At 43.8% G+C, this 26,953-nt stretch overlaps 1 protein-coding gene across 2 annotated transcripts; it reads right to left on the bottom strand.

Annotated features, from left to right (window-relative positions):
* Positions 1–1,165: 1,165 nt before the first annotated feature.
* Positions 1,166–26,169, bottom strand: FADS2 (fatty acid desaturase 2). Of its 2 annotated transcripts, XM_035549983.2 has the most exons (12): positions 25,584–26,087; positions 20,165–20,275; positions 18,770–18,967; positions 18,304–18,405; positions 17,316–17,441; positions 13,811–13,871; positions 13,240–13,316; positions 12,913–13,010; positions 10,401–10,497; positions 7,847–7,926; positions 6,565–6,690; positions 1,166–5,712 (listed from the first exon to the last, which is right to left on the bottom strand). In XM_035549983.2, the coding sequence occupies exons 1-12, from the start codon at positions 25,788–25,790 to the stop codon at positions 5,661–5,663; spliced, it is 1,335 nt and encodes a 444-aa protein (XP_035405876.1). In that variant the 5' UTR covers positions 25,791–26,087; the 3' UTR covers positions 1,166–5,660. The 2 variants fall into 2 exon arrangements, with proteins under 2 accessions (XP_035405876.1, XP_035405877.1); XM_035549984.1 differs by lacking the exons at positions 7,847–7,926; positions 10,401–10,497 and having other exon boundaries at positions 25,584–26,169.
* Positions 26,170–26,953: the final 784 nt, after the last annotated feature.

Genomic DNA, 26,953 nt, shown 5'->3' with positions numbered 1-26,953 from the left:
ACAAGCGCTGCATAAAATCAGGAGGTGTTTTAGTATGGCTGGCATAGGTGGCTTGAGCGTAGGCATCTTAATCCAGGATGTGCACTCAGAATTATCAGGTCCTTGTTCCCCTTCAAACTATGCTGTGTAGGGATGCTCGGAGGTTCTGGGAACAGTTGCACCAGGGAGGAAAGCCAGATGGTATATCAATTTGCAACAGTTTGTTTTTGTGTAAGAGCCTCTTCTGTTAGTATTAGGGGATTGTGTTTACTCTAGGATCAAATAGAAGTCGTAATAATGGAGCAAGGTGGGGTCATTTTCTGTTTTGAGTTCTATGACTTCTCATGGAGTGCTTTCTGTGCAGAATGAGTTTACCTATGAAGCAATTAATGTGTACTCTGGGAAAGTGGTATTGATTTAATGTAACAGGTAACCACAGACTGTCCTCCCCTGACTTATCACTTTGTCGTCTGATCTGGGACAGCCTATGTGGTTCCTACTCACAGACTCTGTCCATTGTTATGTGCCTCTGCAGCTGGTGATTCAGTTCAGGTAGGTTTATTTGCAAGGACAGGCTCCCAGTTCCATTAAACGTGACTGCACTGAAGCCCCTGGGCTGACCTGAAGCCCACTGATTCCACTTGATCAAGCTGCCAGTTAGAAAAGCCACTGCAGGCCGCTTGCTACAACACTATAGTAAGCCATTAGGGGGTAGGAAAAAAGTGTCTTTCAGACAAATTGCAAGAAGCTTCTACAGAAGTTTTCATGTAATTATTTTTTCCTCCTCTGCCTCCCTGAAGTGTCTGGAGACTGTATTTGAATGTTTGGACAAATCTTTCTCAGTGGAAATAAATCATTTTATTTGGTGACTGTTCCCAAGACATTGCTACTGTTCCTGGGCTTTGTGAAGGGTAGCAAAGAAATCTGTCTATTGTCAATGCCATAAAAGTAATTTCATTAATTTCACCCTGTGCAATGGAAAAGAGGCTTTCCGCAACAGCACTGCAGTGACTCTGGACACGACTGAAAAAAACACATATAGCATTTTTTATGGTCAACAAATGGTTATGATTTTAATGAGCCGTAGAATACGCCAGGAAAAAAGAATAGTTCATTTTGAGTTATTGAAATGTATTTTTTGAAGAGTGAAATAATCAGGAGCCATCATACAAGGAATGTGGGTTTGATTTTTTTTTTTTTTTTTTTAACAACTTCTAAAGAACATTTGAGATGTTAGGACTCAGGAAGGCTTTCTTAGGAAAGCATCTACTGGAAGAGGCCATGGCTGGAACATGGCCATTTTTACAGAAAGAAAAGGATGTCTTTGCCCTAATGAAGAGCTAAAATTCAGTCAGTGTGATCAGAGAAGAGATTGCATCCTCTACATCCCCTGTAGCAAGGAGATGGTGCCTGAAGCTGCCTTCTGATGAGGCTCTGCTGGTGCTCTGAGCCTCCCAAGCTTTTTTTCAGTAAAAAGTTGGGATCTTAGACTTGTTAAATTCTTGCTTAAAGGAAAATCTCAGTGTGAGTACCCTCATTCCCATCGTGCCTCTCCCTGAAAACATGGGGCTACATTCCTTGTTAGTTCACAGAGCTGGCGCTGACCCATGGCCTTGGGTAGAATTAATTTCTGTTTGCTGAAGATCTAGGTCACGGTTTTAACCAAGGTTAGCCAGGATGCTTTGTGGGGGAAGGAGGCACCCCAGTAAGGGCACAGCGTGTGTTACCCCTGTACTGTCCCTGCTCTGACACCCGGGGGAGGACAAGCTCAGTGCAAGATCCAGTTCCTTACGAGATGTCCAGTGATGCTGACCGCCCCTGCTGCAGCCAGGCTCCACCATTTTCTTTGTGCCTGTGCTCTGTCATTTCTCACCTTGTGCATCCATGCAGAACCAGTGTCTGTAGCCAGTCAGATACTAGCAATTAATGGGAGAATAGTGGGCACCTGGTTTCAAGTCGCCTTTTCTTCTCTGTCCACCTCCTTGATGCTTTTTCTCCCACTCATGCACCGCTGCCGAACCTGCTCCCTTCGCACGTTTCTCCCAGCTCCGTACTACTCCTTCCAAAATACATGCCCATATCTCTCCTGCCCAGAGGTTTCTTTTGCCTTTCCTGCACTTGCTTTAGTTAATGTCTTTCTCTTCCAAGCCTCTCTGAACGTGCTGGGGCTCCCACTTGTATGCCAGGCCCTGCTAACGAGTGACTGAAGAGAAGCGAAGTCAGTCATTTCCTGACTATTGTTTCGTTATTGGACCTGAGACAAGCTGTGTTTCTGACTCACAGCTTCTGTATGCTGGCAAGTGCTCCTGTAGCCAGCGACGTGGCTCAGATGACTTTATCTGCAAGTCTCTGCAGGTTTTTCGAGAGAGAAATGAAATCCACTCATTTTTAGAGAAACTAGTTAGTTTTAGTCCTCAGCTGGAGCAAAACTGCAATTTCAGCACAGCAATTATATAATTTTGATGGCTAATTGGAAACTGCAAAGGGAAGCTCACCAGGATTGCTGCACTTTTGCCCTGGGGACAAAGCCATGCAAGGCCATGTGAAGTTTACATCCATCCACAGCCCAAGTTTGCAGTTTTACTGAAACTCCACAAACATCTGTAGATCAGATTTCGCTTTGGTGCTACTTACAGTTTTAACAAGGCAGATTTCTCCAGATGTCCTTTTTTTTTTTTTTGTCGGGGTCTGTTTGATCTGATTAATGGATGGAGAACTCGTACATTAATGTGCTTATATAACAGTTTGACTTCCATGATAGTGGGCTGGGATTTTTTGGAGGGAGGGGAAGAAACTACATGAGTAATGCCGCCAGAGAGGCTTTGCTTGGCATAGTCACCAGCTTCTTATGTTTTCACAAGACAAACTTTCTGAACATATAAGTACAATGAATAAAAGAACAAACTGGTGGTTAAAAAGTGTTGGTGACCTGTTCTTTGCAGAGCAGACCCTTTTATCTTGCAATAGCAAGAACAGTGCATGAGACTTGGACGTCACTTCTGACTATAACACTACACTTTTTTATTTTTTATTTTTTTTATTTCTGGATTTGAGCAACTGAACAATTTTTTTCATGAAAGGGGAATTTTTGAGGGTCTGAAAAAATCAAGTAGCAGGGAGAAAAGCTAATATCAAGATCTATCCTGTCCCTCTTTTCTTCTCTTTTGTACCTTGCCCTATGGTCTTGGGGGGGGGGGGAAGCCCATTTGCCTAAGGTCCTTCCTTCTGTAGACTGTTGCAGCATGGTTGCTCTCCTAGAACCTCTCAGGTTCCTTCAGCCATCATCGGTTGTAGCTGCTGTCTGCTAGGCGCTGTTAGGCCAGGCTGTTAGGTTGGAAGTACTTTGGATTTTTAGCAGAAAAACAGTCCTTCCAGCAGGCAGGTCAGAAGCCAAACTGCTAAAGCAGCACTATTTACCTAGGCAGAGGTACAAGTTCCCTGCAGGAAAGTTTCTAGGTGTTAAAGAGCAAATGGTTTCCCCAACACGAAAGGTAAGATAGACAAAAGAGGACAGAGCGAAGGAGGAAGAAGCATCTGTACTCAGGAAACATCTGCTTTGGAAACAAGAACTGAATGAGCAAAAAAAATACAAGCTATCAGAAAAATAAGCTGGGTGTTTAAAAGATTGCACCGCTGGTGTGTTTGTGGTTCTCCCTGCTGGAGCAGAGGCAGTGAGATACATTCAAGGAGTCAGAAACAAATGGATGTAGTAAGGCAGTCTTAATACAGCTAACCACAATTGCCTGTTATTGCCTGTCTGAGAGGTTACAGTGTCCAGAAGGATGTTACTGCGTATGCTGTTAGAAATCAGCTATAAAAACTCCTCATTCTTTTCAAGTTTTAGGCACCAGCAAGGTTTTGTCCTAACTATTCATGGTGATACTCGAGTAAGGGGTGACAAGAACACGAAAGGAAGCCCTTTACACACCTCAAATATTAGTAGCTGGGTTAAGTTGCAGTCCTACCTATGCATTTCCTTTCTGTAAGCACAGGAATCTCATCTTGTTCTCCAAAGAGGGAGGTGAGAATATGGTTTTGGAAGTGTCTGGCCACAGTCCTGGAGTTGTCTCTGTGCGTGCAGAACCTTGCTGATTTTGTGGGACTTCATTAGCATTGAAGGACTTGATAGTCAGAATCGAGATTCAGAATTGAACAAAATGATGATACGTGCAAATAATTAGCGTATCCCTATTGTACTAGGAAACATGTTTTGAGCTGAGACAAGCTGTTGGAACTGGAATGCTGCTTTTGAAACCATGGTCCTTTATCATAAACTAGAGCATATATCTCTTCTATTGTATTACAACTGAATCAAAAGCCCTTGATTTTTCTGCAGTGGGCTTCGTTGTCTGTTAGTGAAGCACCTGGAAGGTGTTCAACCACACCTCTGGTTAAGCCATTCATGGATTTTGGCAACTAGGTGTTGGACAGAAAATGTTGTAAGAGCTTTCTGTAGAAGATTTCACATCACCAACACAGCCTGGTCAATTCTGTTTTCATACCCCTCCCCAGAAGGCCTGGGGGAGCAGGTCGAGTGGTTGGGCAGCTCCTTCTTGGTCTCAGGACAAGGATACACAGTCCTGGCCTCTGACCAGCAGAAACAGTCTTGGTATATGTCAGGCATGTGCAGACAGGCAGAACTGGGTGTTGCTGAAGTACACTGCCCAGCTGCTCTTGCAGGTGAAAAGACCATTTGTGGTTACAGTGGGGCATGGGTGGCAATCAGTAAGTTTTGTGTCTTATTTCCAGTTTGATTGTTTTTGAGTAAGTTACTGACAATTATAATGCTCTGCCAGGCCTGTTGCTCATTAAAGAAAGAAAATAGACCCTCTACCAAAAGGAGATATTATACCATGTAAGCCCAGAGATCTTTGACGGACACTTAGAAATCGGGGCTAGTCATAAAAATACAGACACAGTCCTGTATTAAGAACCCTGACCGAAAGGTGCTGAGACGTTAATGGTTCAGGGTCAATATCACAGCTTTTACTGAAGAGATGCTATGATTAGAGAAAGAAAGGCAGGAGAGAAAACAGAGAAACCAACAAAGGCACAGTAGGGCTCTGAGCAGGACTGAAAGCCACACCATACAGCAGCTGCTGGTCCCCACAGAGTGTGATTCCTGTAGGCAGAGCTGGCAGGGAACACAGCCCGCCTGAGCTCCTGTTGTGATGGTGATCACAGACTGTGTTATTTTTAAGTGAAACTCTCTTCTGAGTGCCTCTTTTGCACAAACATGGATTAAAAAAAGGCACGAGCTGACACGAGCGTCCTTGGATTGCAAACACTCGCTGAAGCCTGACAAGTCATATGTGTCTAAATCAGGCCTTGTGTGTTTTAGGTAGAGCTAGAATGAATCTTTAGTGAGGAGAAGGTGGAGGGCAGATGTTAAATGCCCCCTTTTTAAATCCCCCTCTCCATTCTACCCCAGCCGTCCATTTTGTGCAATACAGGCACTGGGTCTCATCCTCTGAAGACTAGGCCGAGCACGTTTTAAATCTGTCTGGGTTTAACAAGTTGCCCGAGCTCATACCAGTAGCAGTTCACAAGACAGGAAACTCCACTCAAACTGTGCACGTAGATACAGACTGAAATCTAGCAGTAAAAGACAAATGTGATTCCCCCCCTCGCCACCCACCCCAGCCCTCCCAATCACTCACACCCCCCATTAAGATTCATGTTCACTTATAGAGGTAAGCGTCCAGCCATAGATCTCCAGATTTCTTTAGGGACCTGTGGGAAGAAAAAAATGAAGAGAAATTTGCTTGGCTTGTGAATCTTGCCTCTGTCGTTTTGTTCCTACAAAGGATTAGTCTGTTACTGAATCTGGGCATGAATCCTTAGGATACTAAATGTCTTTCCTCAGTATATCAGAGTAAGAGGAGCTAGCTATTTTGCTCTTTAGCCCCCCGAAGTTTCAGACTCAAAGAGCAAGATCTTCAGGTGATGCCCATTGTACTATCTGCAGTTCCTCCTATTCCAGTTCTGTTGGGAGGGCCTGACAATGCTCAATTAGTCTAATCTTCATGCTTTTAGGGAACAGTCCTTTGCTGCTAGCATGGCTCAAATAGGAAATGGTATGGGCTGTAACCTGATTCATTCCCCTTTGAGTCACCTCAGTTTGCAGCCTGAAGATGTGCTGCTATCTTCCAAAGGCAAGAATCACCAGCTGTCAGAACAACATTTAAAAAGGATATGATTTAAAAAGTCCCCATTAAATCAGTTTAGTGCCGATCTAATTGCTGGTTTCACTAAGCACTTTGACAGAAGTGCTCTGGTTGCAGAAGCTGCTCTGGGGGCTAGTTCTTTCTTCTCCCATGATGTAGTGACGCAGCTTCCCAACTGCTGTCAGCTAACATTGCTCCCCTATATCAGTGGAGCTGTGTCACTTCTGCTGAAAAACATTTCTGCAGGTATTACTTGGATTGTGATATGAAGGTTATTGCCCTAGTGAAACGAGGTTACAAAATACTGCCATGCTGTCTTTCAAGGATCTGTAGCGTCCTGACTTCTCTGTAGAAAAATACATAGGATGTTTACGTAGCAATGAATTGCAGGCTGCAGATGGTGTTAAAAGGTCCTTACCCAATTATGTCTACAAATGCTTTTCCAAGAGGCTTCTCTTCATATTGGACTCCGTACTTGGCGCATAATGACTTCACCAAAGGTTTAACTTTCCAGAAATTGTGCCGTGGCATTGTTGGAAACAGGCTTGAATAGAGAAAGAGAAAACAAACCTGAGAAAACTCTAGAGACTAATCCCAAGGGATGGGCATCTTTGTCTGCCTCCTCATAGGGGCTAATTATTAATGCCTCCTCCTCAAGCTGTACAAGTAGACAAAAGAAAAAGAGGCAGAGAGAGATCCATGCTTTACAGTCCTCTGCTTCCAAGTAGCTTGTGAAAACTGAATGCATTCATTCTGCTGCTGGTGTGTCTCAGAACAAAGCTGTGTTCAAGAGAGATAATGGAAGTCAGTTTATGAGAAAAGGACACAGCCGGAATGTGAGGGGAGCAGGAATGAGGAAACAGCCCCAGACTGTTGAGATAGCTGTCCGTTTCCTTTGGGCAGAACTCATTCTTCTTGCCAAATCGGATAGTCAGTGAACCTGTTTTCCATCTCTGGAAGCTTATGGAACAGAGAAGCAGGTATTAGAATCTGGGATCACCTTGCCCTGTACTTTTCAATGAAGATTTCCTAAGTTGGCTTCCAAAACAGTCAGCTTTATCCTAGAAGACATCTCTTTTATATTTTGATTTGTCACTGGTAATGGGAAGACCAGGCATGGCCCTGGTTTTAATATCTTTCCTGAAACCTAGTACTCAGCAGCGTGTGCAGTCCTACACAGCTGCCTCCAGCTATGAAACACTGAAGTCCTTTTAGGCCAATACAGACAAATATAAGGTCCTGCACCTGGGGCCACATAATCTAAGAGTGTAGTACAGACTGTGATGTTCTGGCATCTAAAGGGAGGTTACAAAGAAGACAGACTCTCTTTTTACTAGGAGCTTTGTGGAAAAGACGAGGAGCAATGGGTACAAGTTGCACATGGGGAGATTCTGATTGGACATCAGATGAAAATTTTTTACTGTGAGAACAATCAATCATTGGAATAACCTCCCAGGGATGTGGTGGATTCTCCAACACCTGAGACTTTTAAGGTTTGGCTAGAGAAGGTGCTGGACGATCTTGTCCAGGCCCTGTTTTTATCATGAAGGGTTGGAGCAGATGATCTCTGAGCCCTTACAACCTGGGCTTTTCTATGATTCTGTCTCATCTCACACATGTCTTTAGCAGAGTTTTCCTTGCCTCAAGTACAGTGTTGTGATGATCTGGTAATGACCAAATGATTCTGGGTCCATACTCACTGGTGCTCAATTTGAAAATTCAGGTGCCCGGTGAACCAGTCATTGAAAAAGGACTGCTCGATGTTGCAAGTGGCTGCCAACTGTGAAGGCAAGAAAGCAGCTGTGAATATTAGTGAAGCCTCACCCTGAAATCAGCACAAAGCTCCTCTTCTCTGTGCCAGGTAAGAGAATGAAATGTGTCTTACTCCACTGCTGAGCTGTCAGAGTGCAGAAGGCTGCCCTTCTGAGCTAGCTGATCGCAGCAGGGGGAGCTTTAATCCTCCTTCAGGGATTGCTGTCAGCTGTTGTGCTGACAGTGCCTTTACAGGTTTGAACAGTGGTCAAGGGACAATACAGGGAGACAGTCCCATTTGGTGACACATCAGCCCAACTAGAGGCTCCTAAATCTCAGCCTATCTGGTTGAAGATCAGATGGTTAAAAACAGTACCAGGATGGGAAACAGGAAGAAAAAAACATGGACGCAGGAAGCCTACTTTCCGCATCCCATCTAGTTATTGTCCAGTGTGCTTTCAGCATAAGATCTGAATAATAGAGAAATATTTCTTAGCTACCCCTGCTATTGTAAAAATACCTTTGATTGTCAAGTTAGGTAGTCTTTCTTAAAATCCTCTTGGACTTCTAACTGGCTAAACTGTGACTTCTACATGGTTACCACAGGAGATATATTCTCCTCACCCCTGAAGTTGTCATAAAATTGCGTCAGTGTCAAAAAGGTTTATCTCTTTGTTTCTTTTCTTTTTCTTTTTTTTGGTCATACCTGCATTTGCTCCCTGCCACATTTCTCTTGTTCATAATCTTTTGCTTTCCTAATACCCCCCCACCCCATCACTCTTTCTTTCCATAAGTGTATGATCTACTAAGATTTACATGATTTACATAATTAACATACTTAATTTAAAAATGCTTAGGTGTTTTAATGAATCATGGCGTAAGGGAAGGAAAGATGGGGTGGGAAGGCTATACAGAGGGATCTGGACAGGCTGGGCCGATGGGCCGAGGCCTATGGGATGACATTCAGCAAGGGCAAGGGCCAGGTCCTGCACCTGGGGCGCAACAACCCCAAGCAGAGCTACAGGCTGGGAGATGAGTGGCTGGAAAGCTGCCTGGCCGAGAAGGACCTGGGAGTATTGGTTGATAGTCGGCTGAATATGAGCCAGCAGTGTGCTCAGGTGGCCAAGAAGGCCAACAGCATCCTGGCCTGTATAAGAAGCAGTGTGGCCGGCAGGGCTAGGGAGGTGATTGTCCCCCTGTACTCGGCTCTGGTGAGGCCGCACCTCGAGTACTGTGTTCAGTTTTGGGCCCCTCGCTACAAGAAGGACATGGAGGTGCTCGAGAGAGTCCAGAGAAGGGCGACGAAGCTGGTGTGGGGTCTGGAGAACAAGTCTTACGAGGAGCGGCTGAGGGAGCTGGGATTGTTTAGTCTGGAGAAGAGGAGGCTCGGGGCGACCTTATCGCTCTCTACAGGTACCTGAAAGGAGGCTTTAAGGTAGTGAGGTGGGGACTGGTCTATTCTCCCAACCACCAAGTGATCAGACAGGAAGTAATGGCCTTAAGTTGTGTCAGGTGAGGATAAGGTTGGTTATTAGGAAAAAATCATTCACTGAAAGGGCTGTGAATTATTGGAACAGGCTGCCCAGGGACGTAGTTGAGTCACCATCCCGGAGGTCTTCAAAAAACATGCAGATATAGTGCATACTGACATGGTTTAACGGCAGACTTGGCAGTGCTAGGTTAAAGGTTGGACTAGGTGATCTGACAAGTCTTTTCCGACATAAATGATTCTATGATTCTGTAATTCTATGAAATTGCCTGGCAGACTTTGAAAGCCCGTATTCAAGGCCCCACTAACAACTACAATTACTACTTATACTAATTAACATGAGGTTATTTCTTCTCTCAGCTCAATTATACCAAATTCATATAGCCAGTGTCAAAGTTACTGCCACTATCCTCTGGGTCTGAGTGGGACTTGGTCCACTACAGATAAGAAGTATACTTTCAGTGCATTTATCTTACCAGGCATTAAAGAGATTCAGAAAGCAGATGGTTTTTATTTCAGTCCTTATTCCCTTAGAAAACTGTAAACTTTAGAAATATACTGAGCTGTCTCTTCAACTGGGGTTGATATATTTTCAGCACAGGGATTACACGTTGATTTACAGCAGCCAAAGATAGCATTTAGAGTTAACTGTTGATTTTCATTGAGGCTCTTCTATTTGCTCATGTGTGTGCCTACAAATACCACAGGAAGGTCAAATCATGCTTGAACCTGATACTGCCTCAAATGAGAAAGAACAACAAAGAAATCTTTTGATTGTCAAAGCTAAAACAGAAGTTTGGGCTTTCATGTCTTGAATCAGCATTATTGACTCTGGGAGAACAACTTTATGGGACAGTTAATGGATAGAGACTCTATACTAGTATTTTGTATATTTTTTTGGGGGGGGGAATTACTTGGAAGTAGTGGTAATCCATCCATTGTTTTGAGTAAATTTCTAATCCAGTTTGGGGTGAGTGGAGTCAGAGATATTCTTTTCCCTCCCAGTTAGTTACCTGGGAGCTGAGCCAATCTTTGTGTTTCTCAAAATCAATTTCCATTGGAATGTGATTCATCTGGGTGACCCACACAAACCAGTGACTCTCCAGAAACCTTTAGAAACAAACAGAGAAAAAGCACAACAATTTATATTGCAGACCAGGATCTGAGGTAATCTGGGTTTTACAGGGAGCAGCAGGAGATACTGCATGTGAGGAAAGTATTACTCCAAGGTATGGAAGTAAACAACTCTCTACCTAGGGAAACTACAGAGAATCACTTCTGCAATGAATTTCTCTATCTGTCTTTATAACTCTGGGACTAATGTAATTATGATTACCTTTACAGAAGGACATCCTACTGAGCTATCCCTCTCCTTCCTGAGAAGTAGATTGATCTTTCTTGCTAATTTTGCCTTTCTGTAAATAAGGATGATCCAAGTACTTGAAAACAAAACAAAACAACCGAGCCCTGATTAGAAGTTCTCTGAACTGTTTTTATTTTTCCAGTTGCTTGCTGGATACAGATTATTTTCAAAATCCACCTGCCCATTGGTGTTAACTTTACCACACTAGGGGTCCCACCTTTGCTCTCTCTGTACCTTTACTGTAATTCTGAAGTCTGACCTGGGCTGGCAATCACTTTAATGTGGCTTATTTGTTGCTTATGGTATTAAAACTACATTTTTAGCCCTAGTAGAACAGTCTGCAGCAATGCACTTTATCCAATGCAGATTTTCTATGCTGAGGCTGAGGTGTATGTTGGCAAGGTAGTTATCCAGGAGCATCTTTGTTCTAGTCTGTAGGCTTGATTTCTGACATAGCAGATGATCTGAATCTCTGCTTTCACCAGCAGTAATTGCATATAATCACAGACTGGAGTAAGCTAATTAAAGAGAGTGGTTTCGGAAATGTTTGGAAGTCTGGATTTTGATGGGTATTTGTTTTTCCTCAGTATTTTAGTCTAGCTTCTAGAGGATGAATGAGACTGTTTATGTCATGCATCAGCTATTTAGAACAATCTTAACTTTCTACAAACTATGTGTGTCTAGGGTCAAAACAAAACGACGTGTTTTTGTTTAACTTTATGCCTTACATATTTTGATGGAAAATGATGACCCTCCTTACGTATCCATATTTCTCTGAGCAATGGGAGAGCTGAGTACAAAGGAACATTGTTCCCTAAAGCTCCTGGGGCTCTTCTCTTCCTGACTCAGTATAACAGAGCTATTATTAATAGGGAACTATCTCCTGATGAATCTTCATGATGAATTAGAAACAATTTTGCAAGGGGAATATATTCCTTGCATTTTTAGCTTAATCAAAACATTAACATTTTTGAAATAATAGGTCAGTTGTCAATTTGTCAGCTTGATTCCAGACCAAAAATGTTGGCTATGCATTTACACAAATGTGTATCTTTTGTAGTTCCTGTTTTTCTTAGGACTGAAGTGTTTTGAAGCTATGAAAACTGAAGTCGTGAACAGTGACATTAAATTTTTTGGAGGCAAATCTTCATGTTTTGTGAAGGTTTTTGTGCATCTGCTGCTATTTCTTTTTACTCTTTTTTTTTTTTTTTTTTTTTTTTTTTTTTTTTTTTTTAGAAAATGTTGTTCACTGTGATGAAATGTTTTGCTAATACTGACTGTGGGACTAAATGCCATTCTTTGGTATTAGCCAGAAGAGTTGCAGATATTACAAGACAGAAATATGTATTCAGTACTGCTATCTGGAATAGTGTAACCATCCAGTGAGTAAGCTTCCAAAGTTCTGCCATGCCTGATTCATTTTGGCAGTTCATGTTTTTGTGTCTCTCACTGAATTTTCCATTCATCAGTCATACAGCAGTAATCAAATTAATACTGTTTCTGTACTAAGAGCAGCTCTTCATGAGATCTGCTAATGATAAATGGCCAGAAGACCAGTCAAAAATCAAGATACACAGCAAGCACTTCTCCATAGATATACTGAGGGGTGAGAGGTAGCTTTGGAGGGGTCAGACTGGAGCGTAGGGGCAGGAACACTGATCTGTGGTGTGAAACAGCTTCCAGAGGCCATGACCTCTGTGAAGAAGCAATGATGTATGCATGTAATGTACAGGCCATGCACTTTCCTGCACTGGGAGAAATGGTGAGCACTTCACTTACAGCGCTCAGGAGAGGGCCCACGAATTACCTTCCCAGTGAGCTGGGAAGAGGGAGGCTTGAGGCACTTTATCCAGCCTCAGACGATGTGGAAAATGCATGAAAGTGTTGGAATCAGGCATCATGGGGAATGAGGAAAGAAAGGAGAATCCTGGCTGAACCATCACAAGTGCTGAGCACCAGCTCCAGCTCTGCTGAGAGGAAGTAGCACTGGGAGATGATAGGGAGAACGTGAGGCAGTGAGAATACCCAGGATAATGCACAGTGAGGTAAATGACTGCAAAGAATCTAAACAGGGAGGGCATGGGGCCCATAGCAGAGCTGAGACTTGGTTAGCCCAACACTGGAGGGAGGGGAGAGCAGCAGGGAGCTCCTGTATCTCCTACCTGACAAAAGTGAGGAGAGACAGGGATCCCAGAACGCCATAGAATGGGATGTATGTGATGAAATAGCGCATGTAGTAGCTGAAGGCCCAGGCTAGGTCCTAGGGGAAGAGAGAAAACATCAGGCATCTCTTAGCCTATTTCACATAACACGGCTTTTCTGGTAACGGAGAAGACACTGGGAAATTAGCAGAAAAAAGTGTGATACCTTCACACCCTCCCTTTACCAGGTCTCTTTGTGGTGGAGAGATGACTGGCCTCTCCCTACTCAAGTGTCATTTCCTACAAGTCAGCTGGACCCCACAAACACTGAGAGAACATTTCACTCACCGCCCAGAACCTGCGCTTGATCATGGTTGAGATGATTTGGATTTGGAAATACACGGGGATGAGCAGAGGTGGGAAGACTGCAAAGCAAAGGGAAATATTTTGGACGTCAGAGAGGCAGAAAAGCGCGTGACATGAGAGTGACCGAGTGATTTAGGAACTGTTTCGAGGGAAGTCCTAGCACTGGTAAGAGAGGTGATGTACTGGTGATGGGGGCAGTTGCCTTTTGGTGAAGAAAGGAGGCTCTGGTTCACAAGTGTTCATCTTGACTTATCAAAGAGCATCGACAGACCACATGCAGTCATTACATTGAGCCTCTCGCACAGAGATTACTTCCCAGTCTCAATTGCTTGCCTTGCTGCCAACATGAAAGATGCTTGGACATCAGTGAGAAATTCCCAACTGATTTAGAGACCTGCACAGGTAGACCATTAATGAGACTGGAGGTCTTAGGAAGGGCAAGACGAGTTGAGACTTTAAGGACTTTGCTAACACAGTAGGGGCTGGGAAGTTCAATAGACTTTCAGTTCCCCTCAGCAAAGGCAAAAAGGAGGAGCACTGTGCAGATACTCACTGAGGAAGAAGTACTCATGCTGGTGGTTGTAAGGCAGGTACTTCAGCTTCTTCTTGCCATACTGCAGGACACAGATAAGAAAGCTCAGTCTTGGACTATGACCCCCACATGTAAGAGAAGATTCTCTGCAATACTTCTTTATTGTCTGGAGAGTTCTGACTGAACTCCTACACCAGTAAAGCTAGGAAGTGTTTTGCTATGGTTAAATATCGTGACTTCATAATAGTGCTATGTGTAAATTCCTTTTTAAAGCCTCCTGTCTTGATATTCAGATAATTTCTTGTTGTGAGCCTGGGGGCATTTTCATGCATTTCTACACCTTCTGCCATGCCTGCAGCTGTGCTAAGAGCTGCTATTGTCTTCGTTATTAGCAACACAAATGTAAGGCATAAAGAAATATGACCTTTGGTAAGTCATTATGCAGGATACCAACGGCAGAGCAAGACAGTGAACCTTGGCTAGTCTTCCATGCAGATGTCCTGCACTGATCCATTTTGGCTTCTGCAGCCATCAGCCCCATGAGCCCTGGTGGCTCGTAAAACCTTACTTTAACAGCAGTGGGAAAACTAGTGTGGCCCTTTGCTCATATGACAATAATTCAAACGGATATGTTTAAATCTACAATGTCTGCGCCACTAGTTTGATATAAGAATTACCGTGCTGTCACTGAGAGCTGTTCTGCAGCTTGCTGTGTTACTGTGGTTCACCTATGGGCAGCAGATGCAGAAAAGTTCCCCCAAAGGCAGGTTTAGACCTTTGTTGCATTCTTGCAGGTGCCCATTTCTCTTCAGGTGCTCTTGGCTCCTTGTTTTCACTGGTCTCCTAACCTTATCTTCTTATCTAGAGCTACACAGAAGTGTCTTTTTTTGAGCTCTAACAATGTCCATACAAGGAACTAATTTGTTGCGAACTCACATTTTTTGCTTCCAGCATAGCAGCTTGCAGTGAATGTAAGCCTCGTAGCACCAATAAATAAGCAGTAGCATGTGGAACTTAGATCAGTGCATTCAGGTGCCTGCATCCTGTAATGCATTGTACTCGAAGTCTGCTGCAATCAGGAGGTTACTGGTATCAGTAGATTTTGGAAGTAAAGATATACTACTAGGAAGAGTGGCAGGAAAACAAGTACGTAAAAGATTAAGTCTGAGTAGTGATGGTTGACCGAAGAGGAATTGAATTTCTCCCCATAGTTCCTAGTGAACAGCTGCAACTGTCACATTAAACTTCAGGATGGGATATTCTGGTTATACAGTAGAAAGAACTTCCTTATAATCTTGAGGGTTGAGCGTGGGACTGGAGTGCCCAGTGAATTTCCAATATGCTTGCTGGTCAGAGCAGACCGAAAGAACAGGGACTATAAACAGTACTCTTTCCACTTATACTACATCTCCAAAGCCAAGGTCATGGTGACCTCCTGGCCAGTCTGAAGCAAAACAGCTGGCTGTTCCCTGAGTGTGTGTGCAGATATCTACATAACTGACCCCTCTGATGTTTCTGACAGTCCCTGTGCTGCTTCTCTTTTTTGTGTTTGCCCTCTGATATGCAATGCCCTTGTGGGTCTCCTGCACAGGGAGGCCCTATGAGTTTTGCCTGCTGTCCTCAGACTTCAAGTCACCTGAACTGTGTTATTGTCTAGCAGAGCTCCCTGCTGTTTTTATTTTATTTTTACTTTTGGCCTCTGACTTGCTTCTCCTATTGCTTCCCTCTCCACTTGTCAGATCCTTCCCCCTGGGTTGATCACCAGTTCTATGACGTCCATTCTCCTCCATTCTGTTTTCCCGTGTCTCTCTCTATTCTAAGTCTATTCGTGACCACTAAAATCTTGTAGTCTGCAGGAAACGGTAACTTTGGGCACTACAAGATTACTGAAAAGGAATTCACTGTGTTCTGAACTCTAAAAGGCTGTGTGCTAGGCTTATTCTAGAAAAAGATTATGTGCAAGTGTGAAAGAATATTGAGATAGACTGACACTGACCTAACATTTCTGATATTTTGTAGGAGAGAGATCCAGTTTTCTTTGTTGTTACAAATGTCTACATCCTCAGTTCTTCCTTTAAGTGGTAGACTCACAGTCTACTTTAAAAAACAGTTATCAGGCACAATATTTTCCAATGTTGTTATTGTCCAATGTTGTTATTGGGATGTACCAATACAGTGAAGAGCTTAATACTGATTTACGTTTTCTAGATAGTGGCTTTTGTATACTCCAGGAGAAGTCTTCCATTTTAGTCATATACAAGAGACCTTTCTGCCTCTTAAAAATTTTGTGTGTGCAAGACATTCTCTATACACGACCATACACCAGCACGTATGTCCCCAGCATATGTCTGGGGTTACTTTCTTAATAGGGTAAAAGCTGAGAAAGCATTAGTTTTTTTTCATTTTATATTTCCGTGCTGTACTTCAGATTTGTTGGTGTTGGTTTTGTTTTAGGTAGAAATGCTTGTTCAATTTTTTTTTAAAGACCAATGGTTTATTTTCTTTGTGTAGGTTTTTATAAAATAGACGGTAAGTATTTTGGCTCTAGGAATGGACAGATGGAATCAAAATACCTTAACACAGTCTGTTATTCATTGTGTAGCATGTTGGTACATAGTGTAAGAAAACGGTTCTAGCTGATGACTGCAGTAACCTAGAGTAACCCAAAGAGTTCACGTTTGGTCGGGCTCTGACCCCAGTCTTTGTGTAAATTTTAAAATTCAGGGCTAGATGATGTCTGAAGATCTCCACAGTGAGGTAGGAGTGTGATCATTTGTGACTAGCTTATACCAGCAGAAACTTTCCGTATACTTCACCTGCCCAAATCAGATCAGCTTTGGTGTCTTACACTCTCAGATCAAGTCAAAATCTCCACAGATTGTGCTTCAAATAGAAGAAGGAAAAAAAAAAAAAGAAAAAAAAAGAAAAAAGAGAAAAGGAAAGGGGGAAAAAAAAAAGCAGGAGGAAATTTCTGTGTGTATGCAAGCAATACAGTATCCCCGCACATGCATGGCAAAGGCTCCAGTGGAGAGGACGTTGTCAGGATTGTCTGGAGCACAACTGGAGTAATATTGGAAGATATTTTATGTGGAAATGGAAGATCGGTTTTGAAATATTCTCAATGAAGTACTGAGAAACACCACATTTCCCCCTTATGTCGATATTTCAATACAGAAGAAAGTTTTCTTTTTCAGCTTTCTACTTTCTTTATGGTCCCATCTTCATTACTTTTCCCAAGATATCCCCAAATATTTTTTCCTGTGGTCAGCATAGGAAATGGATAGGGAATTATACAGTCAATATTGCTCTTCAACCCAAGGTTTGGGAGGGTGTAAAGGCCAAACTCCTGTCAGAAATCAATAGATAGATGAAGTCCCTGGGAGAAGCATGTCCTTCTTCAGCACTGCTGGAAGTCTTGACTCTGTAAGTCATGTCCAGCAACACTGACAAATTCCTGGTTTTGTACAAGCATTCTCTGAAGCCCTTTAGGACAATAGTTTTCCACTTTTTTCCCACTTTGCCTTACCTCAACAGGCTGTGTATCTCCAAGGACAAAAACATGCAGCATGTTCACATCTGGGTCTTTCTTGAATATGTTGGGCTTGGCATGGTGTTGGAAGTGACGGTGGTTCCACCAGTTTGCAGAGGCGCCCTGGGCAGATACAAGGAGTTAATCCATGCAAAAGCACAGTTCCTCTAGTGGCAGTTGCGTTAAAACAGTGCAACTCTGATTGTGCCCAAACTAATATTTTATTTTATAATAGCAGTAGGTGGCTATGGTGGCAGTTACTATGAGACTGCTGGTTTCAGAGGGCCCGTGTCAGCTATGCCAGGCTGTTTTGCCCTCACTAAAGATCAAATAATTTGAAAGAACAGGCCATAAATATACACTCGGTGACTTGCATCTCACAATATCTTCCTACAAGTGAGGTTGTTATGAGTAGCTGAATGGTAGGCTATTTCCACTTGGTGTCTTACTGATTGTTGATGCTGCTTTCCCTCTACTGCGCAGGAGGAGCCAGGCAATGCAAAATAGGTTTAGGAGAATGGGCAAAGGTATGTCCTACCCCGCTTAAGTTCCTACTGCAAGTAGGTGCTGAAATGCTTCTCTGCTTTGGACCTTGCCCATGGTATAATTCTGATAATACCTTGAATGGATGGGATATATCAGGATGGGACACTTAAAAAAACACTAAACCGTACTGGGAAGCATGTGGAAAATATGACAGGGTGTTAAAATAGTGTTTTATGCAATTTAATGAGATCTGTCCTCAGCTGCTATAAATTAGAGCAGTTCTGCTGAGGTTTGTGGAATTACTGTGTTCTGTAACAGCTGTAGTTGTGCTCTCATATCTCTCTCTTCTATGCAACAGCTCCGTGTGCAATTGCTCCCTAACTTCTCCTCCCTGCATCTGCTCGCTGAGGAAAGGCTAAGAGCTGCAGTTTCCTGCTTTGATGTAGTCAAAGCGACTGCAGCTATTTCCACAGTGCCCTGTGTCCCCAGTGACCTTTACCTTCATGTGTCCAATCACAAACTTGTGGACAAGGTGGTTCCAGGAAGACTTCTTAAAGACAGACAGGTGTCCAAAGTCATGTTGCAGCCACCCTGCCTGGGTCTGGGATGATGGAAAATAAATCAGTTAGAAAAGTGTTTGAATGTTGGCAGGCTCAGTGCTGAGACCACATCCCTTGGGAGCCCGAGTGCTCGACCACCCTCTCAGTGAAGAACCTTTTCCTAATGTCTAGCATGAGGTGTTATAGATGGTCTTCAGGGAGAAGAGATCAGTGCCTCCATCTCCTGGAGAACAAAAGGCCCAAGAGGCAAGAAAAACGTGTGATGCAAAATCACCAGGGGCAGCCAGAAGGCACCGTGGGGGAAGATGTGGATGTTTTTCCTGTTTGTATTGGTCTAATAAGAAAAGTTCAGTGCACGTTGACCTCATTGAGTACCCGGTATGCTCTGTGCCTACTGCTTCTTACCTGGGAAGTTGCAAGGATGCACGCAAGGAGGAGAGTTGTGATCCACCCGGTACCGAAGTATGAAACCATTAGCCAAGCTAAAGCTTCCATTGCAATAATATGGGCCAGGTAAAGAGAGAAGAACAAAGGGCTTGCTCTGAATAAATTCATGTCTTCCGCTGTCTTCCTCAGGGTCCGGAAATCCTCCACCAGCTGGGACTGCAAATGGACACGTAAGGCACAGCATGCAGCTTGTGAGTAAGTCTGAATGTGTCCAGGGAAGGCTTCATCCTAAGGACCTTGGCTGTTTCTTGCTTTGGTTGGCTACTCTAGAAGTAAGGAAGTACTAATCACCATATTCACACTACTTTCTAGCTTTTCATAGTACTTTCCTATGAATAAACACCCTGGCTGGCCTCAGCCTGTGTCCTGACCTTTTGCACCCTGAGCTAGGAGAATTCTGTGAATCAGCAGCACTACCTTGCTATGTCGAGAGTCATATCTGTTGATGACTCTAGTCTGAATGAGCTATACAAGTATTAGAGACAGCTGGAGAATGAGAGAATTCAGTCCTATTACTTAAGCATAATTCCAAACCTTCTGTGATGAGCACCCAATATCAGAGCACCTGTGGTCTATTCAATACGTGGGTTAGCTGGCATGCAATTGTACATCAAGAGCCTTCCAGGGTTAATACAGCTTAGCATTGTCTCTTCTGTTGTGAGTGATACAAATATATCGACACTATATTCACATATATATATATATAAAATATATATTCAAATATATCGATACAAATATATCGATATAGAGATTGGACCTGGCTATAAGGGACATGGTTTAGTGGGTGACATTGGTAGTAGGGGGATGGTTGGACCAGATGATCTTGAAGGTTTTTTCCAACCCTAATGGTTCTATGATTTTTCTATGATTTCTATGATAATCATGATCAGCCATAAGCAACAGGATTGAGTTTTGTAGCAGGAACTAGTCATGCTACACACAATGCCTGAATAATGAATAAATGAACTGTCTGGGAGGGGTACGGGGGCTGGCTTGAGGATATGGAGCGGATGGAAAAGGTGCTTGCTGGGTTGCTCCTTTTAAGCAACCCCACTGAAATGAGACATCTGTTTCACCTCACCTACGAGTACCTATTGCTCTGCCACTCATGGCACAAATGCTTGTACAGAAGTCTGAATGTTTCAACTCCCTCTCACACACATTTTTATCTATGCGCATTGCTGCACAGAGGTGTTCAGCAACAGAGCATCTTTCTCTTTCTATTGAGCTGCCTGTAGTGAAGACACCTGCACGATCTGTCTGGTGTTTTTTCCACATCCTGGAGGACATCCTGAGAGGAAAAAAAATGGTGGAGCATGCCCACAATGAACCCCAGCTCAGAAGAATACTCACATTTTTATCTCGGTCTTGGCTGGGTTCCCCTGGAGCAAGCTCTCCGATAAGTAATGGCTTGAGAAACTTTTGCACCAAGGTGGGATTGATATGGAAGGCCTGGAACGCATCCTGGAATAGAAATGTGAGTAAATGTGAGATTGAGGACTAGCTGGACTGACTTCCATCTCTGGAGTTCAATGCAATACTGCTAGTAGAGAAGACATCTGCTAGAGGCTGCTGAATTTGCTTACCTGGTAGAAAATAAACAGCGAGAACTGAGGTGCCTTTCTCTATCTGTCTAGATAGCATACCAGGAAACTTCCTAAGCACCTAAATACCTAAGTCCTGCTAATTCCCTTGGAAGGCAGGCCAACAGGAGTTTGTGCAAATCCCCTCTAGGATATAAATTCCCTTTGAAAGTCTGCTGCCTGGAGGCAATTCAGGAGAGGGGGTTTTTATAGGGTTTGATTTGATGTTCACCCAGAGCATACTGCAAAGTGGAGAATGAATTCGTCTAACAGATCACTATACGTTTTGGTTTTACAGAACAAGTGCTTTTGCATACCCTCAAGGGTATTGATAATAAGTGTAAGTCCTTTTGTACTGAAATCAGAAAAAAAGAAAAAAGAAGCTTTAACCCTATCAAGGTACTGTTATGTATTATTTTTAATTCCTTTTCTTCATATCTAAATTTTCTAAAATTGACCATCTCAGACCCTGATTATTCCATGCAACATCATTTATGAGTCTGGTGCATTAACCGTATCTCTTTTTTTCTATTCCTTCCTCATTCTATATCTTCTTGTGTATCTGTGTCCTGCAGATACCTGTTGGGAAGCATGTATTTGATGCATTTGCTGCTAGTAGTGAAGTCTTGCACATCTCTCCTTTCACATGGCATGGCTTGGATTTTAACCCCAAAGGCAGCAGTAGGGACAGAAAGTTCACTAACCTCAGAAACCTTTACACGGTCCTTACTGCACAGAACTGGAATTAACTCTAGAAATTCACCTAGAAGAACTGTAAAGATGTAGTTCCATGCTGTTTTATGACTGCCTGCTCTCTGGGTCCCCACGCTAAACCACAGCCCTCCTCTGTGAGATGGTCTTTGGCAGGAGAGCTCCAGCTATGAGGAAGGCTTATTTTCTTTTGCTCACTGTGCTCCTTCTACAAGTAAGATTCAATCACATCTGTTGAAACATTGACATATTTCATTCCTCATAGAGGCGCAAACCGATGGACCTCATGGAGACCAGAAGGCCCATGATTTTAAAGGAGGGGTAGTTCAAGTAAGTACGGGTTCATCAGACAGCTTGGCTAATGATTTGTGCTATTATGACCTCCTTTTCTCATTGTATTGAAATCCCTGTGCTGTTCATTTTATGAGTAAGTAAAATACAACTGAAGTATGGTCAAAAAAAGAAGTCAGGAGTACCATGCTTCAGCCTTTCTTCTTTTGTCCCATTTTCTAACCAAGGACCAGCTAAAATCTCACCCCTTGTTCTGAATGGGAAAGATAGATTGGAAAGTGCTCATTGTTTCTAGCTGACCTTCCTGTGAGCTGAATTCCATTAATAGGGCAGCTCTGGTGTTCATAATTACCACCAGCAACTTTGGTTCCAAAGTCCACCAAAGTCCTGAAACTTTCAGCTTATTCCAAGATTTGGGATTGAGCTTCAAAGTAATACTTGGACCATAGATATTTCACTTGTATGAGGCAGGAGAGTGAAAGCTGGTCTCTGCCATTTAGCTTGAAGTTAAAGAAATAATATATGAGAAGAGAAGCAACAGAAGGATGGGGAGAACAGGTTTATTTATTTATATATATATATAAACTTATAAAGATTAGAAAAGCCTTAAAATGCCAGAGGCTATGGGGGAAGATGCAAAGAGGAGAAAAAATGTCATTACAGCACATGGGGGAGGCAAACTGAAATGTACTGGACTTTTCTAGTTACTCTCAGCTCTCATGACATTGCTAAGTGTCCAAACTATCCCATTCGGAAACAATTTCAGAAACAAAGCAATATCTGTTATCACGGGGGAAAGTTTGGATCAGTTTGTCCTGTTCTACTCAAGAAGACTGCCACACTGGCAAAATTTACCCCAATTTCAAGCATGAGTGAGACCAGTGCTTTCTGACTGCACTGTTGTCTATTGATTTTACCTTACTGGTGCCAAAACGAAGGTAAAACTCCAGGGCCAGCAACGCTGATACTACAGCTCTGTTCTGCAGACAATTTGAGTTTCCCTGGTATAGTTTGCAGAAGATGTGAAAGGGGAGGGAAGACCAGAATAGTGGGGAAGTGAGTATCTGACTGTGCCTGCTGCAAGGTTGTACCATTTCGAGATGAAAAGTATGACAGGTGAAAAAAGGAGAAGGGTAGAGAGGGAGAGGGTGAACACTTAGGAAGCATTGAAGAATGTTGTCTCAGTATTGTTCAAGTTAATGGGGGAAAATAATCTTCGGAGGTCTGGCTGGCTATCTGTTTATCTCTGTGATGGAGATCACTCAGGTTTGTGTAGTGTTAGCGGCAGGGTGACTCAGAACAGCAGCTTCTGCCTCACTGCCTAGAAGGTATTTCTGTTCACCTAAGGCTTCCCTGGCAGTAGCACATCTGTCTTCTAAACATGCTCTGTCATGACTTTTCTGGGGAGAGGTCTCTTCCATCTCTGAACCCTTCTTCCTTGGCTGGGTGAAAAGTAAAGGTTGAAACTGGTCAGAGATGTAAGCATGCATGTCAGAGCACGGTTGTTACTTAAAACTATATAGACATATATATACTATATACGATCTCCTACTTCCCTGCCATCTTGAGCCTATTCCATGTCGAAAGTGCTGTTAGTAGGAAAGTTTCACCTTCACTGGAGGTGGCTGAAAAGTAATATTGGGTAGAGAATGGGATTTTTCAGTATAGTCTCCAAGCAGGAGAGACAGTAACATATCCTAATATTCTTACCATCATCAGAGAGAAAGCTATAGTGAAGGAAAAATTGCTTTTTGATTTGCTATATCTCAAGTGTCTCCTTTACAAATAGGTCCTGAAAATTGGAATTGTCCTCAAATCTGTATTGGAGGGAAATAGAGAGCAAAAGTTGGAAGATAGACTCTGGAAAAAGCCACATGATATTTACACCTGACCTCTCAGTTTGGTGGTCTATTGTCCAGATAAACTGATGTGTCTTATGAGAAGTGGGAATTATCCCAGCTATTTTTGTGAAAAAAGCTTTACTTTATCGAGGTAGGAGCTGTACATAAGCATTGAAGTACTCAGTGCAGTCAGTGCAAAGACATTCTTTCACATCCTTGAACATTTCTAAAACAGAGAGGCTGGAAGGTGCCTGCTCATATTTTAAGTCTTGTTCATTTACTGAAAGCAACTGTGCATGATGTGATGTCAGAACGTGTTCTCCCAGTCTGGTGTGCTGTATCAGTGTCCTAAAGTATGGCCTAAAATGAATGAATGCCTAATATTGTTAGTACTTGTAGAGAAAATTCATGTGTAAGCTAGCCTGGGCACTCTTGACTTGATCAGCATCAGCTGAGCATGCTGAGCATAAAAGCTGTCGTGGAGCTTTTCAGTCAGCTATCTTGTGAGCATCCTGAAATGAATTAGCTCACGCATCACCAACCAAGTTATTTAAGAACATGGATGTAGAGTTCAGTGAGTCTGTTTGTGGGCAGTTTGTGATAGACTGATACGCCTGATCCTCTGGAGCATTGGTAAAAGATAAATGGAAAAGCGGCTGAAGTTCCTTTGGTGCACCTTTGCTGGACTGTGGGTCCTAACTGCATGTAATGCTAAGGGGAATTCCAGAAAGGTGAAAGCCATTCGAGAATTAGGAATGCAAACATGTTGAACTGAGTTTTTATCATTGCCTTTTCCTCCTCCTAAGCTCTTCCATTTGTGATATCTTGCAACTCAAAATGAGACATGTTAGTAAAGCCTTGACAGGCTCAAGGACAAGGATTTCTCACTCTGAATGCGAGATTTTTTTTTCGTATTAAAATGTGATTTGTCATAGAGAAGTTGGAATTTAGATACCAATTCCATTTCAGTGCTCGGGATGGAAGGGACAATTTCAGAGCACTCTTAAGACCACGTCTTCTTGGAGTATGCTCTGAGTATAGTGGGATACAAGGTATTCTGGAGAGCTGGTAAGAGAAGTTAAAAGGATCAGCAGTAGTAGACTCACAAATCTGTTTCAGTTTCCCTTGCAAAGATCAGAGACAAATACAATAGCAGATACTTTTTGATTTCTAGTGGAGGTATTAAAGTAAATTCTTGGGGACAGGAGCCCAGCTCCTGTGATTTCAGCAGTCCCTGCACTGATGTAGCCCAGAGAAAATCCTCACCCAGTTACTTCTTTTGGAGGGAGAAAGCGTTTCATTCAGAGGTTTTACTGGAAGGGGACAGGAACACCAAAATGCATCTCAGTGCTTCAAGGAAATCAGTGGAAAATAACCACAGACCTCAGGCAAATGGAGAAGGAAAGGAAAACGTTAGTAATTCTTGCCAATTCATTCTGTCACATGCACAGCCTCCTTGCTAAAAGTGTTAAGAGCCGTGGCAGATAAACAGTTAAAGTTACAGCTCGATCCCTTCTGCTGCTTACCATGCCCATGGAAAAGCTCTGAGGCAGTTTAAATTTATTAACTCTGGGCCAGCATTGGGGGGTGAGAACATGCTCCCTGTATGCATTTCTGAAGTAGGTGGCTGTGGGAGAAACTGCAGACAACACTCTCTGAAACACTTTGTTCCTTTTTTTTGTTTTTAAAAGTTGCTGAAACACGAGAGGGAGCTGAAACAAGCCAGCTATGAAGCGCAGGAGCAGCTATAGTGGCAGCAAACTTTTTTTTTTTTTTTTCTTTTTGCCCTGTAGAAACCTGCAACAACATTTTCTCGAGAATTCTCCACAGGGAAAAAGCTAAAAAGCTCCTTGTTTTAAAGCCTCAAGCTCACGCTGTTCAACAGAAGCATCTTTGAAACGCGGACTGGACTCTTTTAACCCTTTCTTGTGTTTGTTTTCGGCGTAGCTCGCATAATCGTGCGCTGGAGAGGGGAGGACTCTGGACGCTTTGATTACGAAGCATCGAAAGACAGCACAAACAAGAGACAGAGACAAGCAGCAGGGCTTAAGCAGGGCCGAGCAATCTTTACCAACCCACTCTTCCAGATGTTATTGCCCTGGCTCAAGGGAGCTGGCTGCCAAGGAGTCGCATCAATGCGCGCCGAGCGCTCTGCTCCTCGGCGCTAGAGCAGAGATGAGCTGCAGGTGTTAGAGAGGTGGGGGAGAGGGAGGCAGGCAGCCGGCCGTGCAAAAAAAAAAAAAAAAAAGCTCATTCTCAGTAACCGTGAGGGTGGAAATGACCTGTCAGAGGCTGCTGGTGAAGCTTGGAGGCAGCCACGCGTGTGTCCGTGCGGGGGGTCCTTACCGTGGCATCTTCCCCGGCGCAGTGGCTGATCACTCGGTGGCCCCCCGGGTGCCTGTTTGCCCACTGGGTGACATTGTACACCTTGCGCTCTATCACCAGCCACTTGTCCGTCCTCAGGTTGTGCTTCTGGATCTCCTCCCAGGTGTAGAAGGGGATCTGCGCCTTGCACTCCCCCGACTCCTCGCCTTTCTCCCCCCCTTTCCCCATGGGGCTGGCTGCTTCTTTGTCTTCTGGCCAACGGGGGGGGGGGACCTGTCCGCGCTGCCCAGGGACGTGCCGGCAAGGGAAGGGCTTTTCTCGCTCGGTTTCACTCAGCTGATCCCCTGTCCTCTCCCTTTCCTTTCGCTCATGTCCTCCCTCCTCTTTGTCTCTTGCTGCCTGCCCCTTGCAATCTCTCCGCTCTGTCGCTCGCTCCGAAGTGCCCCCTAGGCTATTTTCCCCGGCACTGATGTACTTTCACCTCGCACATAGCCTCCTTTCGTGGGAAGCTCGGCCCATTCCCTCCCCCCCCGCCCCGCTCCCGCACCCCCCGCACCCCCAGCATCCTCCTGCGTTCAGTACCGGTGAGGTTTCCCCAGGCATCAGCAGAGCTCCTGCACCAATCCCGGCCCTCCCGAGGCCGAGCTGGGCCCTGCCATTGGTCCTGGGCGATCTTTCGAAGGGAAAAGCCGGCTGCCGGCCAGGCTGCGCCGCCAACCCGCGGGGGCGCCGCTTGCGACCGGCCGCCCGCTCCGGGGGGCGAGCAGCGGTGGGGCAGGCGCCCCCCTCTTCCCCTCCCCAAAGCTCCTTTTTTTTTTTTTTTTTTTTGGTTTGTTTTCTTTTCGTCAGGACTTTGGCTCCTGCTTTAAAGAGCGTTTCCCCCCCCCCCCCCCCTTTTTTTTTTTCCTCCCCCAAAGAATCACTGCCTTACTTCTTAGCTAGCGGTGCACTTAGAAAGGGGATTTTTGGTATAGGGAGATTTTGGTATTCTGCCTGAAATTTACATTGTTTACCTCCGTTTGGACATGCTGCCTTACAGAGTCAGGGGCTGTCAGACTCAACAGTTTCTTCCATCGCAGGAGACCAGCTAACGATCCCCTGCTCAGGGCAATGCTTTATTAACAGAGGAGAAAGCGCTGTCTTTTCTTTGCCGTGGGGCACTTTATAATAAAATAATCCTTGCCGTTAGGTTATGCAAGGCGTTGCAGTGCAAGAGCAAAAACAATGGACCAGCATTTTCGCTGATGTCCATCTCACATCTGGGGATATCTGTGGCTGCTCTCCAGGGCAAGGCAGTCATGATCCGCAGCTTTCCTGGCAATAAGTATCCTTACTTGTGACTGTTTGCTTTAGTAAGTGGAAGGCTTATTATTCCTTTCTCTAGAGGCACT

The sequence above is a fragment of the Cygnus atratus genome, chromosome 5, assembly GCF_013377495.2.
Source record: "Cygnus atratus isolate AKBS03 ecotype Queensland, Australia chromosome 5, CAtr_DNAZoo_HiC_assembly, whole genome shotgun sequence".
In the NCBI taxonomy this organism is placed as follows: Eukaryota; Metazoa; Chordata; class Aves; order Anseriformes; family Anatidae; genus Cygnus; species Cygnus atratus.
This window is presented reverse-complemented; position numbering and strand designations above follow the sequence as displayed.

What these genes read in the sequence shown, in the direction of transcription:
- FADS2 (XM_035549983.2), bottom strand. Translation starts at nt 25,790, where the DNA reads ATGGGGAAAGGGGGGGAGAAAGGCGAGGAGTCGGGGGAGTGCAAGGCG. An exon ending in GCATCCTTGCAACTTCCCAG is followed by an intron (nt 18,406 to 18,769) that starts GTAAGAAGCAGT and finishes CCATCATCCCAG; the next exon opens with ACCCAGGCAGGGTGGCTGCA. An exon ending in TTGTGATTGGACACATGAAG is followed by an intron (nt 17,442 to 18,303) that starts GTAAAGGTCACT and finishes GTATCTGCCCAG; the next exon opens with GGCGCCTCTGCAAACTGGTG.